The sequence below is a fragment of the Pseudopodoces humilis genome, chromosome 6, assembly GCF_049639895.1.
Source record: "Pseudopodoces humilis isolate 2021_Gansu_Grassland_sample_001 chromosome 6, ASM4963989v1, whole genome shotgun sequence".
In the NCBI taxonomy this organism is placed as follows: Eukaryota; Metazoa; Chordata; class Aves; order Passeriformes; family Paridae; genus Pseudopodoces; species Pseudopodoces humilis.
The window spans coordinates 49,586,656-49,605,796 of record NC_142205.1 but is presented as its reverse complement, the minus strand read 5'-3'; the positions used below and the strand labels follow the sequence as shown (position 1 = coordinate 49,605,796).

General features: G+C 37.3%; 1 protein-coding gene across 5 annotated transcripts in view; it reads left to right on the top strand.

Moving 5' to 3' along the window:
* RAP1GDS1 (Rap1 GTPase-GDP dissociation stimulator 1) overlaps nucleotides 1–19,141 on the top strand; it is an 89,946-nt gene that overhangs the window by 32,115 nt on the left and 38,690 nt on the right. For 3 of the 5 annotated variants that reach the window (XM_014263173.2, XM_014263175.2, XM_014263172.2), the window contains exon 3: nucleotides 14,286–14,408. In XM_014263173.2, the coding sequence (XP_014118648.1) occupies nucleotides 14,286–14,408 (123 nt within the window). Of the gene's footprint in view, nucleotides 1–14,285; nucleotides 14,470–19,141 lie in introns of those variants that run through there. The other 2 variants (XM_088056398.1, XM_014263176.2) reach the window with 2 other exon arrangements.

Below are 19,141 nucleotides of genomic sequence, written 5' to 3'. Positions count from 1 at the left end.
AAAGAAGAGATGGAGAAGTAAGCCTGATAAGATGAAGAAAAGGATAAGGGAGCTGCTTGCTAATTCTGGTTGAAAGAGCATAGTTTCCCATTTGTAATGTATTTCTCCTCACACTCCCGATCACAGATTTTTTAATTCCAGGAGTTTCAATTAGCAGAACTAGGCTGGATATCCAAAGATGGTCCAAGTTGGATATGTAGAATGTAACAAAAATGACATCAGAATGAAACAAGATGTCATTTTCATCAAAACCTTAAGAATGCTTATCCCACTTCCAGTACACAGAAGGGTAAGGTAAATGAAGATGACAGTTTATAAGTTGAAACTGACTTTTCTCAGTTTAATTTTCTTAGTGCTTCAGACTGTGGCAGAAGAAAAATATGTGTGCAATTTCAGGTTGAAAAACTTCTCAGGATAGGTATAAGCAATGATTATTTTTTTTTTTTTTTAATTTAAAAAAAGAGTCCTTTGGAAATATCAATACACTCAAGTCTTGGTTTTTTTTCACATGATGGTATTCTACAAATTAAAGCCTTTTGGATTACTTGGTGTAAAATATTTTATGAGGTTTTCCACAACTGAATATAAGCACCATCCAGTTCAAGTAAAAAATGGATTATAACAGCATCTGCATTTAATAGTAGTCTGGTTTTAATTCTCACTATTTTAGAAGGAGATTATCAGCCAGAAAGTAATGAAATCTTTATGGTTTAGATAACCATTTTCGGGAAGGTGCTGAATTTAATTATAGGGTTTATCCAATACTTTAATTCAACTTCCAATTGGATTTATTTCCACTGCTTTTTAGCCTACTACTTAAACAATAAGTACTATAAAGAAGATCATATGAAAAGTGACAACTTATTTGTGTAAATAACAGTTTGCTGTTTTGCCTGTGAAGGTCACACAGCTGTGTCAGAGAACAAGTCTGGCAGTTGCAAAATAATTTTACTAACGTACAGCAAACTTACTGATCCTTCCTTGCAACCAAATGACTCTCTTCTGTCTCAGTCTAGGGCTTTGCTCTTCCTTCCAAAATCTTTTCTCTTCTAGATTTGTAGCTGCCAGATGAGATAAACAGACTATTAGGATTTTCACCTCTCTATTTGGGTTAGTCGTAGAAAATTTATTCTCTCCACAATTTCCCATGCACTTTCTGTGTAAGTCAGTGACATGAATATAGCCCTGCTGAGCTGCCCTATGATACATATCTCCACATATTTACATTGGCCCAAGATTGAGGGCAACTGAAATAATGCACAGAAAATTAGATGGGTCAGATAGGACAGGTTTTTTAAACAGGTTGCTGGTAATTTAGGAATCTGTGTATCAATGCTGTTTCAAGGGAACTGGATGCTTTCATATCTAAGTTTTGCCAAGTCTCTTTGGACAATGGGCTTTAGTTCTCAAGGTCATCTGATGATTTGGGGAATAGACTTCTGGCTTGAGATAATTTTATGAGAACACCAGTATATTTAAAAGACTTCAGAGATTAAGGTAAATTGCATCTAGTAGATTGATTCAACAAATTGATACTGAATCAGCTTTCTAAATGCTTTCTCAGCGCTCATCCATTCAGTTAACATCTTAATACAGACTTGACTGATTGATTTTTAATTATAGTGTATATTATCATATATATGATAGGTAGTTATGAGAGACACACTGTACCTTTGTGCCTGTGTATAAATTATTACACAATAATAATGAGAAATCAAATTGTTTATACAAAAGTACACATTAATTGTAATGCCAAAATATTGTAAATAATATTTTGCAAATAGTTATTCTGCTCTCTTTTATTATATTTTCATGTGTATGATTAAATTAATGAAGTATACATTTATATTATAGTTAAGTAAATCATCATATTAATGTGAAAGAAAAAAAGCCATACAAGGAAAAGTTCATTTTAAGAGAATTTTATAGGACTGTGATTTTGTTGGGAGTTCATGGTAGTATTATACTATTTTATCTTAGATAAAATTTAGTACATTACTAATATTCTAATGCAACCCACTCCCATCTACTGCCAGCCAAAATCAGTAGTTAAACCCAGTGATGCTATAACAAATTGAGATTTTCAGTAAAGGACAGCTTCAGCTTTGCATACTGCATGTACACAGGAATCTTTTAGTGACCATTACACTGCTTTTAATTGGTATCTGCATGCAGCATAGGTTTGTGGCTGCTGCAGAATGTTAAATTCCCTAGTCTCTAAGACTACAGTGAAACTTATAGTTCCATTTACTTTGCATACAATATTTATGTTTTCATTATGTTAAAACATTACTTTCTTCTCATATTTTCTACTGTAGAGAAAGAGATGACAAAGTTACAATGAATATCATAATTTTTAATTTCTTTCTATGTAATCTGCTGTGTTTTCTTTTGTTTTTCTCACTCCTTCTCAAAAGTTATCTGTTGATAATCCTAGACAGGTGTAATGCCCTGGAACACGATACCTCCTGCCTGACTTAAGGAGCTATTCTGCCATTTGTCACACCAGTCAAATTAAGGTTCATGCACACACACATATGCTATACTACAGAAGGGTGAGTCAAATACTCAGCTGAAGTGAGATAACTGCTGGTAAATATTTGGCAAGCCAAATTCAAATTGTTTTAAATACAATTTGTCTAGGAGAAACTTGCATAGCTCTTCACATCTGAGACCTGGGTCTGAAAATCCTGCACAGATGGCTTCCTTAGGAGAAGGAAATACATGTATTTCCTTGTTTGGAAATACATATATTCCTATTTATGCAGATACTTGAGTTCTTGTCTGTCACCAGCACTTTTGTCTGAAGCCAGTCATATATGGTCTAGCTTGTGGCACTAGAGAAAACTGAGGAGGTTAAGATGAAAGAGACAACAATGACAGAAGAGTAAGATATAAACATGCATTAGAAATGCTTTAGAATAATGACATACCTCATTTTGTGTGGAATTCCTTCAGCATTCCCAGTGAACTAGCATATCTGGGGGCTTGACAGCCATAAAGTTGCAGTAACATTAGTCGAGATTCACAGGCAGTGTAAGAGCTCCTTTCACCTCTGTGGATCTACCTCATTCACATAAGCTGAGATTCTGTCCATCTTGCTCCTGAAAGAAAAACACAAATATTTGATCTCTGACCACCTGCAAGCACTCACCATCTGCTAAACTTCCAATAATTCAGATTTTTAAGGAAAGGCTGGGATACATGATCCATAAGCATTATTAGAAGCAAAAAAACAGAGCCAGCCATGCACTAAATGAATTACTGGCTTACATTCAATCAAGAGGCGAAAGTCATGTATTCCATGTGTTTTCTTTTAACAACTGTATATTAAAGCAAGTTACTCCTTTGTGTGCTCCATATAATCTGGATTCATTCTATTGAGACATAGATTGATATGTTATTGTCTAGAAAGAATTTTGCTGATCTGGAAGCAGACTCTTTACAGTGACATGGAGTGTAGAATGATTATAACAATCAGAAAAGGCACAAATCTCCTCAAAAGTATGAGTAAGACGTGTACTGAAGAAAAGTAATTTGAAAGATCATATGCTTATGTTTCTGGAATGAAGTGAGTGAAATATAATTGTTTTATTTTGTATCTCACACCCAAAGAAAAAGATGGGTATATACTACTATCAGACATTGGGAACAATTATACAATTATACAATTGTCCTGTATAAGGAATTACATGAGAAAACAATGTCGGCCATTATTTTCACTCAACATATACACATTTATATTTGTTAAGAGCCATTTCATAAATACTATGCTTATCAAAAAAGTGCATTTATCCTAAGATCCCTAAATAAATGTTCACAAGAAAGGGGACTGCCTGAGAGAAAGCAAGCAAGAAGGAAATAGAGGTTTCTTAAACAGCAGACTCTCTGGGACATAATTTTTGCAGTAACAACAAAAAAAAGTTACTGCTAGTCCAGACATGCTGTGTTTCAGATACAAGAAGTTACAGCAGACATAAATAACCCAGTTTTGATAAATGAGAAATCTGAAAAGTCTGCTGAGAATGTTATTTTTGGCTCTGCTGTACTCAGCGTATGAGGCTGAAAATGCCCACTAATCCCAGCTTTCAGCACCTGGCTCTGAAAATGTCTGACATGTAGCTGAAATGCAAAGGCTGGCACATGCATTTCAAATATTTTTTTGCATACACTTTTTAGGAGACTAAGAATATGAGTTTACAGGTTTGTGTGAAAAAATGGTTAAGCAAAATCACAACAATAAAGACAAGCTTACGTGAGAGGGCAAGGCCCCAGTTTTGAAAAGGATTTAGAAACATTAGAAATATTTGAAATAATGCAGTTTACCTTTAAGATCTGGCTGACTAAGATGCCCTATTTTCTACTTGTTGAGCTTTGCTGATACCTTGGTAACTCAAGGAGTCATCACATGACACATGAAAATTTTAAATTCATGCTTGAAATCTCAGCATTATTCAATGGCTACTTTAAAGTGCCATTTTTCTTCCCGTAACACACACAGTTTGGTAAAAGTATTTTGCATTGCCTCAAAATGTGTATGCTGGAGCCATGCTTTGCTTAGAATATAGGGGCTGTGTTGTATCAGGGAAAATAACATTGTTACAAATTACCTGAGCAATTTCTAGTAAGCTTTTGCCATCACTTCCTGCTGTTGCAGCCTTCTGGTGTAGGGACCATGGGCTCATCCCTCCTACCTAAAGCTTCCTGTTCAGGTTTTCTCTTGGGAGTCAGCAGTGGGTTTTCTGAAATGTGTTTGTTCCTATTTGATGGCACCCCAGAGGAGGATGTGTTAGCATCTGGAGCGCTTAAGAAAATCTTGGCTATCTGGAGAAAGGGCAGATTCCTCACATTCATTTGTCAGTGGTGAAACTTTTCATTGAATGCCCTAAAACTTTGGTAGGCACCTGCTTTAACAGGCATCTAGTTTCCTCTCTTTAATTATTTTGGTGGATTTCTAGTTTTCACAACCATATGTTTACAAAGAGGTCATATTTCAGTTGGAAATTAATTTTATTCTGCTCTTCATAGCTGTGGTTTCCAATTGTTGTTGAATTTAGTTAGTACTTGTGCTTCCTATATTTGATGTTCCTTTTTCTGATCTTCACTGGCCATAGAAGATGGAACCATTCCTCCACTGGAGCAGAAAAATCATGAAGAATTAAGAATTTTATAATTCTGTAATTCAAGGCTTAACTGAAAAAAACAAAAAACAAACCCTTGAAATTTTAAAATGTATTATTGTTGCTATTAATACCTTTAATTTGTAAAAGAAAAAAAATGAAGATTTACCTATTTTTATCTATTTACCTTTTTTTTGGACACTCTTGATAGTTCTGTGTACGTACTTTTATCTGTTCATTGCAGAGTCAGGTAGGCAGCTGTCTGCTTAACTTGTAACACTAAGTCCCATCTGATTTCAGTGAACCCTTATACCTCTTCAGTACACAGAGGATTAAGAAACAGTCATTTCATCTTTTGTTTCCACAGTCCTCTCACGTTTGCATGAAAATATCTATCCTCCTGCTCCAAACATAGAAAAAATTAAGTTGTAGAACCTTTTGTCGTAGCAGAGTTATTCTAAGGCACAAACAACTGAAATCACTTTCATTTTTCCTGTTGGCTGGACATCTTAAGCTCTCTCCATTCCCTTTCTAGGAATGGAACATGGAGAAAACCCCCACATTTCAGAGCTTGCTCAAGCAAACATATTCTTAAACATCAGCACACTAACCTTTCTCTGTTTTGAAGAAATTGTATGAGCAGAATAAGAGTAAAATGATGCAACTGTTGTTTCATGCAGATTGTGGCCAACGAACAATGCTTTCCTGATTGTTAATGCTTACACAGTTTAAAGCTTAAAACAATAACTGTCTATAGACCCTATTCAGATCCTCTAGCTTCTGAGCAGTTGTTTTGTATAAATTTAAAAAGAGCTTTCAGCATCCCTGCAGATTTAGCACACTTTATAAACATGTAACTGTGACAAGGCAGTGCATAAGCACATCAAGAGAGCTTAGCACAACCAAGGGGGTAGGCAGTGGTACTAATTGGATTAGTGGCCTATTAAAACAACTGATAACTAGTAGAATTAAGTTCACTGACAAATAGCATTCCCCTGCTTTCTCATTCCTCTTTGATCTTTACCATCTCCCTTTCTTAGCAGCAGTCTCCCTTCCAGGAGGATTTTTGATTCTCCTCGGGTGTGCCCTCCAGTGGTCCCTGCTATATGTCTCCCACCTGTGATCTTGGAAGGAGAAGGAGGCCACCCATGGATATATATTCAGACCCAGCAGGCACAGACCTGCATGTTAGTCCTGACGTGTAAATGTCTCAGCCTGAACATTCAAACAAGCAACAGACATTTATGGTGTTATCCATGAAGAGGAAATATGCAGATGAAAGCTAGAACGTCCTCCTCTAATAAAAGGAAAACTAAGCAGTATCATTGCTAACTGTCTACTGAAATTTATAGTTATTTGCTGAGATTAAAGTATTTTTAGGTAGATGGTGTCCTTAGCCTATGACAAAGATTTTAGGACTTTATTCCTGGTTTGTCTTGGAAACTACAAAAATATTAAGAGGAGCACTAAGGCATCATAATACCTTGTAGGACTTGCTTTCTTTACATATTGAAGACATGAACTGTTTAGCTACTACTAAACCTTGATTCAGCTTCTTTGGAATTCAGTGGAGCGGGCATAATACATTTAATGTCTATTCAAACCAAGGGAGGGAGAGGGAGTAGAAATGAAAAATGAAGAAATGAAACTAAATGGATGAGTAACAAGGAATACAGTGGAACATAAAATTTTTATTTTAGAGGAAGACGAGAAATGATAGAAGGGAGAAACAGATATAAAGAAAAATTTTTTGAAAAAAACCAAATAAACAAAACAAGCTAAATGTACGTGCTGAGTGGCTGGTAGGAAGCAGTCAAACCAAAACCCCACATCTCACACCAGCAAGAAGTTCTAGCCTGCTTCTGACACAGATAATCTATTGTAACAGAGGCAGGGGTTCAAATTTAATTGGGCCAGCTCAGCCAATCAAGCCATTAAGCTTACCTGCAAAGATTTCTAGTCAAATGCCCTGCTAAAAGTTTGGGATCCTGATGAATATTTTTTAAGAGGGAGTTTTGGCTCAAATAATGTGTTATAAAGTGTTCTTCTTTTTTGCTGAAGGATGGTCTTTTTTTCATCTTAGCTCTTGGGCTGTTGCCTTGTCATGATATTGTACACACATAATCCAGAAATGTTTCCTCATTAAGAGCTATATATAATATATTTTTACAGTATAACTTTACTAAATCAAGGTGACTGCTTTTTATTGGACTGTCTCCCAGTAAACTGGCTTACCCTAATGATACTGCATGGTAATCACTGCTGCTTAGTGGGATTATACTTTACATAAATTCCCCTTAATAGTGATGTATTTAGTTAGTGCCAGATAGTAAAATGTTTATCCAAGTGTTAAATTCCAAGTGCTATTCATTGAATACACAATGTGCCAAATAAAGATTAACTATTATATTTTTTTCCTTTGCAGAAGGCATCATTGAATAGCAGTTCCAGATAATGGAATTGACACATCTTCTTTTTTTTTAGATTGCCTCTGTATTGCATTTTCAAAAGGCAGGGCTTTTCTTTTTGCTTCTGTATTGCATTTCAGAAAAGCAGAGGAAAACACCTACCCTTTACCAAAAAAATTATATTTCGAGATCATGTAATTCACAATTTCAGGTGTGCAGTTTCATTCTTAGCTCTTCCCCAGTCCCTTGTAACTTAAAAATGTGATCTCATTTAGATTAGGTTTTCTTTAAGCTACTCTGATAGCACAGCTCACTAAAAATACCAGCAGATGAAAAATTCCTTTGTGTGTAGACATACTCTTTCAATAAGCAAAGGGTGGAATTTCACAGCAGGCATTTCAGCTCACTTAAGAGCACTCTTAAGAAGTTGCTTAAAAGGACCATGAAACATTTCCTGCATGTAAAATGATCAGCTTTCAAATTTAATTTGATGTTAATAAAATAAATCAAAATTTGGGGAAGGGATTTTACTCCATAGGACTAGCATTTGTTATATATTTTGACAAACTAAAGCATGAGAATACCCTTTTACCCTGAGACCTTTACTAAGTTCAGTCTGTACAAGTAAGAGAGGAGGCAGGGGGAAATGTCCACGGAGGCTGAATACAAAACACGAAGATGTGAGTGTGTGACATTCCTACTAAGATGCCAGACAACAAACTTGGCAGCTGAGGCACTGACATCAAACTCTTTCAGCAACCTTGCTACTGAAGTGGTTACACCCTGGAGAGGATGAGTCAGAAAGGGGGAACAGCTCGGATAAATCCATCAGCTATGTGCCAAGGCTCAATACTGAATCCAGTTCAGAAACTCAGGGGTGCCAAGCTGCCTAACTTTAATATTCTGCCTTGTGCTGTAACCTATTCAGGGAAGTGCATTTTTCTTTATTGAAGACAAAGATATCATGTATTTTTTACTTCATTAGTACTGCAACAGGCTCTTCAATTGGTAGAATCTCATCCTGAAATTCACTTTTTTGCTTTGTATGTGGCTTTTGGTGAATTTAATCATCGGGACTCATGCAGCTAGTTGATTGATAAATCTGTCTCTCCATCTGTCCTTCCTTCCTTGTTAGAGCTGAGATTTTAATTACAAACATCTGTGTACTGTCTCTTTCTTCGTTAAAAATAGGAGTTGAAGTTGCCCTGTAGCTGCTGACAAAGACAAAACAGAGCAAACACCATGATAGAAGTGTTAGTACAGCTAAGGGAGAATCCTCCCTCCTTGCCTGATAGGTGTCTAATTTCAAGAATAAGTGTACAGGCAGATTTTGGGGATTTCCCCACATCAGGAGGGTCATGCTAAAAAGAAATCAAATGTCTACAGTTATTTTTATACATAAATTATTATTATTAAAGGACTTATTTTCCCCTGTTAAAATAACTCTTGGTAGTTGGAACAGACTCTTTGGTTAAGGTTTGTTAAGCAAAACCTCCTTTTCAGTGGTGCATTCTTTGTTTCATGAGAGCATATAATTTGTTTTTCTGAGGTTCTTTACAACTCACTTTTTGTGTTTTTGCAGCCAGACTAAAATCTGCACTTTGTGGTTTGAAAAATACAGTGGGAGGCTGTGGAGAGAGGGACAATATTTCTTGAAGGAGGCTGTATATGGAGAGAGCATCAGTAATTACACTTGGTCGTATGAACCTTCTTACTGTGGTGGTTAGGAGCATGTGCCAGTTCAAAAGATACCCCTTGTTCCCTTCTTTCTCTTCCCTTCTGCCTTCTGAAAGAGCAGATGGAAGGTTTCTTTCATGATGTATGTGGTTCATCATTATTTATTCATGTGTTCATCTTTCTCTTTCTGATGAGAGTACATGTAGGAGGAACATTATCAAGCCAAGGTAAATTTCTGCAGTAGTTCCAGTAGGTTTATAAAAAATCTTTGCAGCTAGAAAGACATGTATTTTTCAGAATACATGGCAAACACAGTTTGCTTAATAAAGAGGACCCTCACAAAGCTGTTTATTTATAATTCTGTGGTGTGAAACTCCACAACATGGGAATTATTGCAGTGCTAGCCACCATGACTGTAGGGTTACTAATAATAGTGTAACTTCAACTCATGGTTCAAAGGAGATAAGGAATGGTGAGTCTACAGCTTTCTTCTGCTAGCAAGGCACTGCTGAGAGATATGCCTTGTCTTTCCCTTCCCTCTTTCTGCCTTTTGTTTCACTTCAAGGTGTACAAAATAATACAGAGAGGAGAAAAGAGTGAATAGAGGGAAGTGAAATTCAGAGGAAAGAGAGCTGACAGGGAAGAGAGTGTCGAATTTTAATTTGAAACACATCAGATTTTTTCCTATGATTTCTGCTACTTAATTAACCAGTCTGATAGCCACGGTGCTCAGCTCTTCAGCTCTGATCTGTGGCATTAAAGATTTTCCTGCCCACACCCTTAACTATTCTGACTTCAGGCACTGCAGAAACCACAAAAAGCAAGCATATTGACATTTTAATCACTCAGCTATGACATTAATAAGATTTTGACACTACGTGATCTGACATACCCTTTGTCTTGATATTAAGTTACAAGGAGGCATCTAAAGCAGCAGGCTTAACCTTAGAGGGTTTTTTCCCTCCAATTGTGCTGTATTAGACTGTACAAAAGTGCTGCTTTTAATGCAGCATTATTACAGTCCTACAGTTTCTTTGCTTTAAGATGGGACAGCTCTAGTGGTGGGCTGATGTAAGCAGACTAAAAATCAGCCTTTGAAAGAAAGCATTTGAAACACAGATCACCACAGAGAGCAAAGTGATTATGAGATATGGTACCCTAATGTCAGGATGTCTACATTGCTAGGTTCCTTTCAGACTCAAATGTAATGGATTTTAAAGAGATGCAGTTCTGCTAAAGGAATGTTGCCTGTAGTTTCCCTTTTGGCCGGTATAGAAAGCAGAGGAGGAGAATACGTGGTAGAGATTTGCTTAGGTCTTTCTTGCTCCTGGAGAAATTTTTTGAGTTTACATTCTCCAACTACAATTGAAATAGCAATTTAAAAATGACAACTGAAATAAGTTTCCAAAATAATTTACCCTAATAATTTACTAGGAAGTCCAGAATGAAACTAGCATGCAGAATATTGATATCCATAATGAAGACTACCTCTTTAGTGCATACAGACAGAGAGACAGGAAGCCAGGCAGGCTTTCTCCAGCCTCTGAAGAGAATAAATAAAGGCAAGAGTTGAGGGTTGCCTATGCTAAAGCCACTAGCAGTTTCTAATTCTCAGCAAACCCTACCTTATTTCTCCTAGAGCCAGGCAGTGGTGGGGGTACCAGCCCTTTGACAGCACTGGTGTGTGGTCTTCCAGTCTCAGGTTCTGCAGAATCAAAAACAACTGATGGTTTTTACAATCATAGTGAAAATACTACTGTATAAACATAACAATCTATTGTCAACTCCAAAGAATAACACCACACATGCTTCCCTTAATTTCTGTTCCTATGTCCCTGTATGTTTTATGTATTTGTACAGGACGTGTGTTATGTGAAGCTGAGCAAAAGGAGAGTCACACACAGGGCTGTTCAGTCATGTTTTGTAAGTAAAGCAATTGTCCCATTTGGGCAATATAAGAAATGCTTATATCCTACAGCTGTGCTGAAATCATCTTCAAGACTTCCAGCTTGGTATTCTCTTCTGTAGACATGGATTTTAACACTTAATACCTGAACTGAGTGTACAGTTGACTCTGCAGACAAATAAAGGGTGCTTGAAGATCTTTGTTTGGACTTTGCAGGGCAGCCCAGTGCATCATTTGCCTGTTGTCTTCCTCCTTTAAAAGAATATAAGAAAGACTGAGCAAAAATGCTATATTTAACAAGGCAATATTAGGTTTATAAATAAGACATCTTCTTCCGATTAAAATACCCTTCCTTGTTTAAGCATTTCAAAACTCCAGAAAGATTGGTTTCCTATAACAAAAATGTGTGCTAATTACATGAGACTTACAAAATTAATTTGTATATTACAGCACATTCTTTTTTTTTCCTTCTTTATTAGAACTTTAATATGATGAACAGAGAATCCCTAGAAAAAATGGATTTTTTTTTGCAGATAAAAAACAGAGTAATGTGCATGAGGATGGAAGAGTAATTTTCCTGGCACATTCTTTTAGGATGCCTTATATGGAGAACCTACTATAAACTACTTGCAAAGATTTTGTGTCATACTCTCCTCTCTCTGTTTTGAAACTGAATTAATTTGTGTTTTACACCAGGTTTAAATTGTATGTGTTCTGCAGAGGAATAGCAGTGCTTACTTAGACTTGGAGTAGACAAGCTGAAGCACCCTTTGGCATTTTTTACACCTAAGGCAATTCCTGGCAAAAGTGCCTCAGAGAGCACTGTGGGCTGATAGTAGTAAATTCTTCTGCCTGATGCCAGAGTAATGTGCTTTTCCCCAAAATAATGATGCCACAGCAGTCACCCAGGGTAGAATAGAGGTAGGGGTGTTCTGGACTCACTGCTGGTCAAATTAATCTGTCTTCCCTCTTTTATGACAAGCAAAAGTTTGACATTGATACCCAACTGACTAATAAGAAACGTTAGGATTTTGGTTTGAAGGGATGGGTATATGCTGGTGTGCTTCCTCTACTGCTTCAGAGTAAGAACAAATCACTGGTCAGTTTTCATCTGTGTGATCCCAGGTAGCTGATTTCCCAGTTTCTGAGAGGTCTGTTAGGGCTGTGCTTTTATTGGTGCTCATTTGCTTTTCTTAATAAATCAGGGTGTGTCTGCTGCACACAACTTGCCTGGAGAAGCATTTAATTTTATTTTTCCACTTCTTGCAGGATATATTTAGTTCTACTTATGTAATTTATGCTTTGCACAGTAATGATTCCATCAAACTGCAGACCAAAAAAATACGACTGGATACTGTATATCTCAGCAGCATGACAGGAGAAAATGCATTAATATCTCCTGCCTATTAATACAGGTTCACACATATCCATATTTTGCATTTTGAATTCCGTACTTTGAGTTTTGAACTTAAGGGAGAGAGAAGATCTTCCTTAATATACATTTAGGATGTCTGGACTAGTCTTTAGTCCTGACATGATTTTGTCTAAATTCAGACTTTCATTATGTGTGTCTATATCCACTGGAAAACATTACTACTAACTATATGTGATATGTCAGAGTTTATAAAATCTTTCAAAGCCATAAGCTCCTTTACATTGTATATTTTGAGATGTTTTGTCAGTGTATTTCAAAAATTGCAGTTAATTAGATTGCAGGTTATTAATAATTAGCACTTATATTACAAATGAGATGTTGAGATTACTCTTTACTGATGCCTAATCTGTTGGCAATCAGATGTCATCACTGACATATTCTAGCTGAGCGGTCCTGGCCAAACACCAACATCCCAAATTGGAATTATATACAGAAATGGGAGGCATAACTCCAATCCAGACTTGAAGTTCTCTGTTTCTAGCCTGTGTTCTGTCATGTAGACATAACCAGCTCCCAGACAGTGAAGCATGTACATACACTCTGTGAGCCACAAAACCCATGGGGTCACCTCTGCCAGGTTTGTGCTGGCTTCTGTTCAGGGGCAGCTTAAGTGGATCTCTCCCACTCTCAGAGGCAGCAGAGTGGTCCTGAGGCTGCCACAAATTCAATTGCAGCCCTGAGGGTGGGGAAAGGAAGGAGGAGGAGAAGAGAGGATGGTATGTTATTATCAATTTACGGGTGAAGCACAGCCGAAGAGTGGTTGCAAACTGCATTCAGATGGATTTGTTTTGCTTTGCAGAGGTCATCAATTGGAGCATCTCACAGTAAACTCTGAAGAATGCAAATAACTTCCCTTACAAATGGCTTAAGAAGTCATGCTGCTTTCTAAAATGATAGCTGCCATCTAGTTGTACTGTGTGTCACACTAATATTCATCTCAAATACACCATTTTTGAAAGCGTTAGCAAAATACATCATAGCATGTAGTACCTTGTCTTTGATGGCAGTTGAATCAATGTTGGTTTTCAGTTTACTACAGAGCATTGCTATTGGCCAGCAATGTTAGGTGGGGCCCTGTTAGGGAGCAGCAGCACAATTCCTCTTACTACACACAGAAAGGGGAAAGCTTTTGTCAAAAATCTTTGATATCTACTCCAGGAAACTCAATGTTTTTTCCTTTCCTTTCTACTGAGTCTGTACTGGAGCTACTCAGTAACTGAGTAACATAGAAGATAATTAATTGAGTTTAAGAGGAGTTTACAACCACAGGATCATCTTAACTCTCCCTCTTCTCCAGTTTCTGATTCCTACACTTCATTAAGCTGTACCCTAAACCGTAAGAACTTTCCCCATCATTCTCTGAACATTTCTAATAATTCATCTCTTCAAAGTGTCATTCCTTGACTTTCACATAATATCTTTATCTGCTGCATATCACTTTATGACCTTTAGTCTTACAGTCTCTCCACTATTTTCCCCATGTAGGCATGAGTATGTATCTGTATATATTTATATAACAGTCACCTTATAAAGGTCAATTGATTAGAAATGGCAAACCATTAAGTTCTATGAGTACATCAGATAAAATAAGTATGGTTACTGAACTAACAGTTGGCTTCTTATATGGGAAATAATGACTATCAAAATTACTTTTGAGGAGACTTCCCTTCTGCTTTGCTTTCTGTTCTTCCCCAAAGCAATTTGATGCACAAGTCATTTTTGTGTGTTGTGTTTTTCAGATATGGAGACAAGTGAAAAAATCCAGAAAAGTGGAGTTCTTCAGGTGTTTGCAAGTCTGTTGACGCCACAATCGTCCTGCACAGCAAAAGTAGCTAACATCATAGCAGAAGTAGCCAGAAATGGTGAGGTTTTCTACAAGAACTTTTCTGCTGGAACATCTTCAGTTTTTCACCTCACTTGTCAGTATGTTTTACTTCATTTATGTTTTCATTTTATAGATTAGACACCTTTCATGTCCCTCCCTTTCACTCTTTTTGTTTCATCTAATTTTTTTCTCTACTTTTTAATACAGTCAGAACAGCAGTTGGCTGCTGGAATTGGGAATTTCTTTTACTCTTATTTTCATTCTGTTTAGTTTTTAAGACAGTAATGTAATTTACTGGGCAAAAATAGCCTACCACTGATGAAATAGATTTCTATATGAAAAGCATGTAGAAAAAGAGACATGCACAATGTGTGCAGCCAGTTATGCACAGGGCCCATGGTTACAGCAGTAGCATCTATACAGGTGGTTAAGGGATCATTTCTTTGGTCTGAGATTTGTCCTAAGATTATAACCATTATGAGTCCTTTGATACAACACTAAAACCTATTAGTCCTACCTAAAGAGCGGTATATGTGTTAGAGTAAGAGCCCAAAGTCCCAAATAAGAATCAGGTCCATTTTATATATATTACTGTAGGTATACCTACAGTATATAACATCACAGGTAATCAAAAAACTATTTAAATTTTTCTTCAGATGGGATTATCTTAATGCTTACCCAATACCTGTATAGCTTGAGCCCAGAAGAATGGCTTCATACCTGCAAGCAGATGCTATGGGCAGACCCTGCCATGAGGGCAGAGAACATTTGTGGCTGACTTTTCTCTCCTGGACTTGCTGCTGTCACAGCTGTAGAAGCACAGATTCCATTTTGGACCTTCCTTGCCCACAGGCCAGACAGAGAAAAGTAGAATGTTTCTTAACTGCTGTCCTGGCAGCCTTATCCCTCTCCCTTTGTAAACTCTTACGCTGATGCCTCTTGAGGGAAAGGGCTACATTCTTGCTGACTTCTTTCACATTCCATTTCCACCTTTTCTGAGGAATCACAAACTACAGCTTCTTACTGATACCCCCATGGTGACCTCCACATAATTTACTGGTTTTAAGACTGAGCTATATATGTTTATTCAGAAACAACACTAATGAGAAAAGAGATATGTTTCGTTTTTAAGTGTTAAAATTATTTAGATAAACAGCCAATAAAAGATGTGTACATAGAAATTTAAATTTAGAAACTTTTCAGAATTATAGAGATTTAGGCAAATATATCGTGTTTTGTTTTCTGTACTTAATGAATTAATAATAAGTATTTTTAGAAAAACACTGTGAACCATGTGTCCTCACAGTCGGTCCTTTTAGCTCCTACCCAAGAAGGGAAAAGTTAAGAATAAAATCAATGTTTGCAATAGCTAAACTGATTACTGTATTGTTTCCTCAAAGATTTCCTTACAAAGCATTTTAGCCAGTATCTGAAATCACACATGAAATGTCTGAATAATTTTTAATGTGTCCTTTTTCCTGACAGCTTTTAAACTGATGCTTTATGTTCACTCTCAGAAAAGCCGTCATTTTACCTGGTTCATCATACAAAATAGCTTTTGTCTTTTCCTCTAGAGTCATTAGCAAGTGCAACTGGGACCTCTGTTAGCCAAGGTTAAAGTGAAGGTATTCAGAAAGTATTTAAGGTCCCAGTGCTTTCAAAGCTGAGATCATCTGGGTGTTTCTCATTAGATTCTAATACTGTTAAAATCGTTGTTTAAGCATGATAGCAGGGAATATCTCATTTGAATTCTGTTGTTTTCTTTGTTTTATGGCATAAAAATACAAGAGTTTAATGCTTACATTGTACATCTTTTCAACAGATTTTAGGGTACATTGAGAAATTTGTGTTATTAACATTCAGTGGATAGTAAGGATTGAACCCATTCCCTGAGTGGACATGCCATGCAGTGCTGCCAGAACTGGGAGCAGATACTGTGATTTTAGGTGCTACTGATACAAGAGCATCTTTTCCTTTCTCACTTCTCATTTTCCTCTTACATTCCCCTCATCTGATCATATGCACACACGCATCTGATCACATCAAATCTCTCTGCTTGCCTTGGTGGCTTGGCCATGTTTCGTCTTTTCACCTCTTCATGTTCCGCTGTTTCACCTCTTCTGCTCACATGACTCTTCCTCCTCCCAGCTTGAGCTCATATTTGTTTCCCCTATTTTAAACTCCCTTTAGTCAGTCATGTTTCTCCAACTACAGCCATTTGCCTTTCAACTGTGAGCATTATGAAGGCTCAGATGGACTTGTTACATGGAGTTTCTCCCTCCACTGTGGACCTTTTAAACTCTTTTCCAAGATTTTTAGTCTTGTCTTCTTTGCCAAGTGCAGGAGTGAGGGAACATCATCTTCACAGTCCATAATACTACAACACAATTGCGTTTCATGTTCAAAATCTTGTCCTTCTTTTGGTTTATGTTACTCTGTCCTCAGGGGTTCTCTTCCTAACTTCTTAAGGAATTCTTTGCTATTTCCTTCAAGGGATCTGCTTCATTCCTCTCCCATGAAGGAAACCTTTTCCCAGGTGGAAACCTTTTAAGGACTCTGTTCTCAATTACTTTCTCATTCTTCTATTACTTCTGTGTAGTATCAGCTGCAAAAGTTGTTGCAGTTACCACATCTTAGTTCCTGTTCAATAGATCTGTTTTGATACATATGGCACCACTTCTTTTACTTCTTGCTCTTACATGACCTGGATAAATACAAGTTTGCTCAGTGTATTGACCAGTGATTTTGTTGCTGAAAAAGCTTATGCTCATTCCAAATGGAGGGAGGGTGGAAGGAAGGGTTTCTTACTCCTTTTCACCACATGAGAAAGAACCTAAACTAACAGCAGAACAGACTAAGACCTCTCAGTCTGTTAGGAGTGAATAAGTTTCATTTCCTGATACAGACTAGGAGAAAAGAAAACTACCTGACTTTGATGATGTAAAGACTGGTAAGTTAATGGGTGTAAAGGAAAGTGCTGAATGGACAGCTGAGGAACAGGGAAGAGTTTTTACAGGCAATTGAGAGGAAGATGCTGAGGGGGCAGGGAAGACAGAGAAAGATACTAAATACATCTAATAAAGAAACACTGCAGTGAAGTCAAAATTGGGCAGTAAAGAAATATACTGAATGTTACAAGGACATGGAAAGACCCGTTTTCAAGATCAGATGTATCTGATATTTGTTTTGTTCACCATCTATCACACTATAGCATCTAGCCACAGTTCTAAAATGTTACAGTACCTTAGGAAGGTGGGTTAATTGTGCTCACAACTATCTTCCTTGGAACTGTGCAAGTGTATAGATATTGCTGATTCTTCTTAATCTGCGTGTTGATGTATCAGGGTTATATCATCACATGAGAATTGCTTACCTCTGACAGTTCTTTAGCTAAAATAACACTGCTGGATTAAATACAAAAGAGAATAGATTTTGTAGCTACCAAAACATCAAAGAACATTGTAATAGGTGCAACAAAAGGAGTATTTGAGAAGCTGTATTCATACTTCAAGCATTGTGTGAAATCTTTGAGTTATTGGCATGAGGAGTTCTGCTGATCCAGAATCAGAAAAATTTTCTTATCTGTTCTTAGGGGGATTGTAGACTCTGGTTCATTCTGCATCATAAATGAGTAAGTAACACAAAGGTAAACTTACTCTGAAAGATCCAGTATTGTTTAGGGTCAGGAAGAGACAAAACTTGCCCCTCTACTCAGCCCTGGGGAGGCAGCATCCTGATTACTGTATCCCATTCTGGCTCGTCTGTACAAGAGACGTGGAGCTCCTGGAGCAGGTCCAGCAGAGGCCACAAAGGTGAGAGGGAGCTGCAGATGTTACAGGTTAGCATCTGTAACAAGGAAAGGCTGAGGGAGCTGGGCCTGTTCAGCCTTGAGAAGAGACAACAGTGAGAGGACCTTACCAATGTATGAGGAAGAACTTCTTTATTGTATGGGTGACGGAACACTGCAACAGATTACCCAGAGGGGTTGTGGAGTCTCTTTCACTGCAGATATCCAAGAACCATCTGGATGCAATCCTATGCCCTGTGCTCTAGGATGACCCTGCTTAAGCAGGAAGGCTGGGCCAGATGAGCCACTGCAGCCTCTTTCAATCTTACCTGCTCTGTGATTCTGTGATAAATTGCAGTTCAGAACAAATCAAAAACATACTGACCATTTCCCTTACAATACTACATCTCTAAAGGGTGCTCTGTAGTAAACTGTGAAATAACACTGGTGTTACCAGGTGGTTCCTCCTATAAATCACCTTTTTTTTTTTAAATATGCAGCACAGTGCCTGCCAGGTATATCTCCTTCTGGAGGACAGCCCTTTATGTCTCTGACACCAGGATAGTTCTCTATGACTTGCATAGATATAGAATAATTCTTTGGTTCTCTGTGGTATTGAAGGAAGGAAGGGCAGAGAGCTTAGCAGTGGATGGGTCCTCTACCTTTCCTCCCACGGTGGGCATCCTTTAGATTGTGGAAAGCTACAGGTCTTTGGGCTCACATAAACACTTGTATTTCTCATTCTCTTTTTCTGTTCTTTTCTTCACGTTCCAAATAAAAGCCTGTTACTGAGATTATTTTGGGGGGTTTTTTGGTTGGTTTTTTTTATTCTGTTAAAGCAAAAGCTTTTCTGGAATTCTAATTAAGGCACTAGAGAGTAAAAAATGCTGCTCTAGAATACTAGTTTTGAGTCATCTTTTGTGTTATTAGTAATTCTAGTTTACGTTGAATTTGTTGTGAATTCACTGTTCTTTTCAACACTT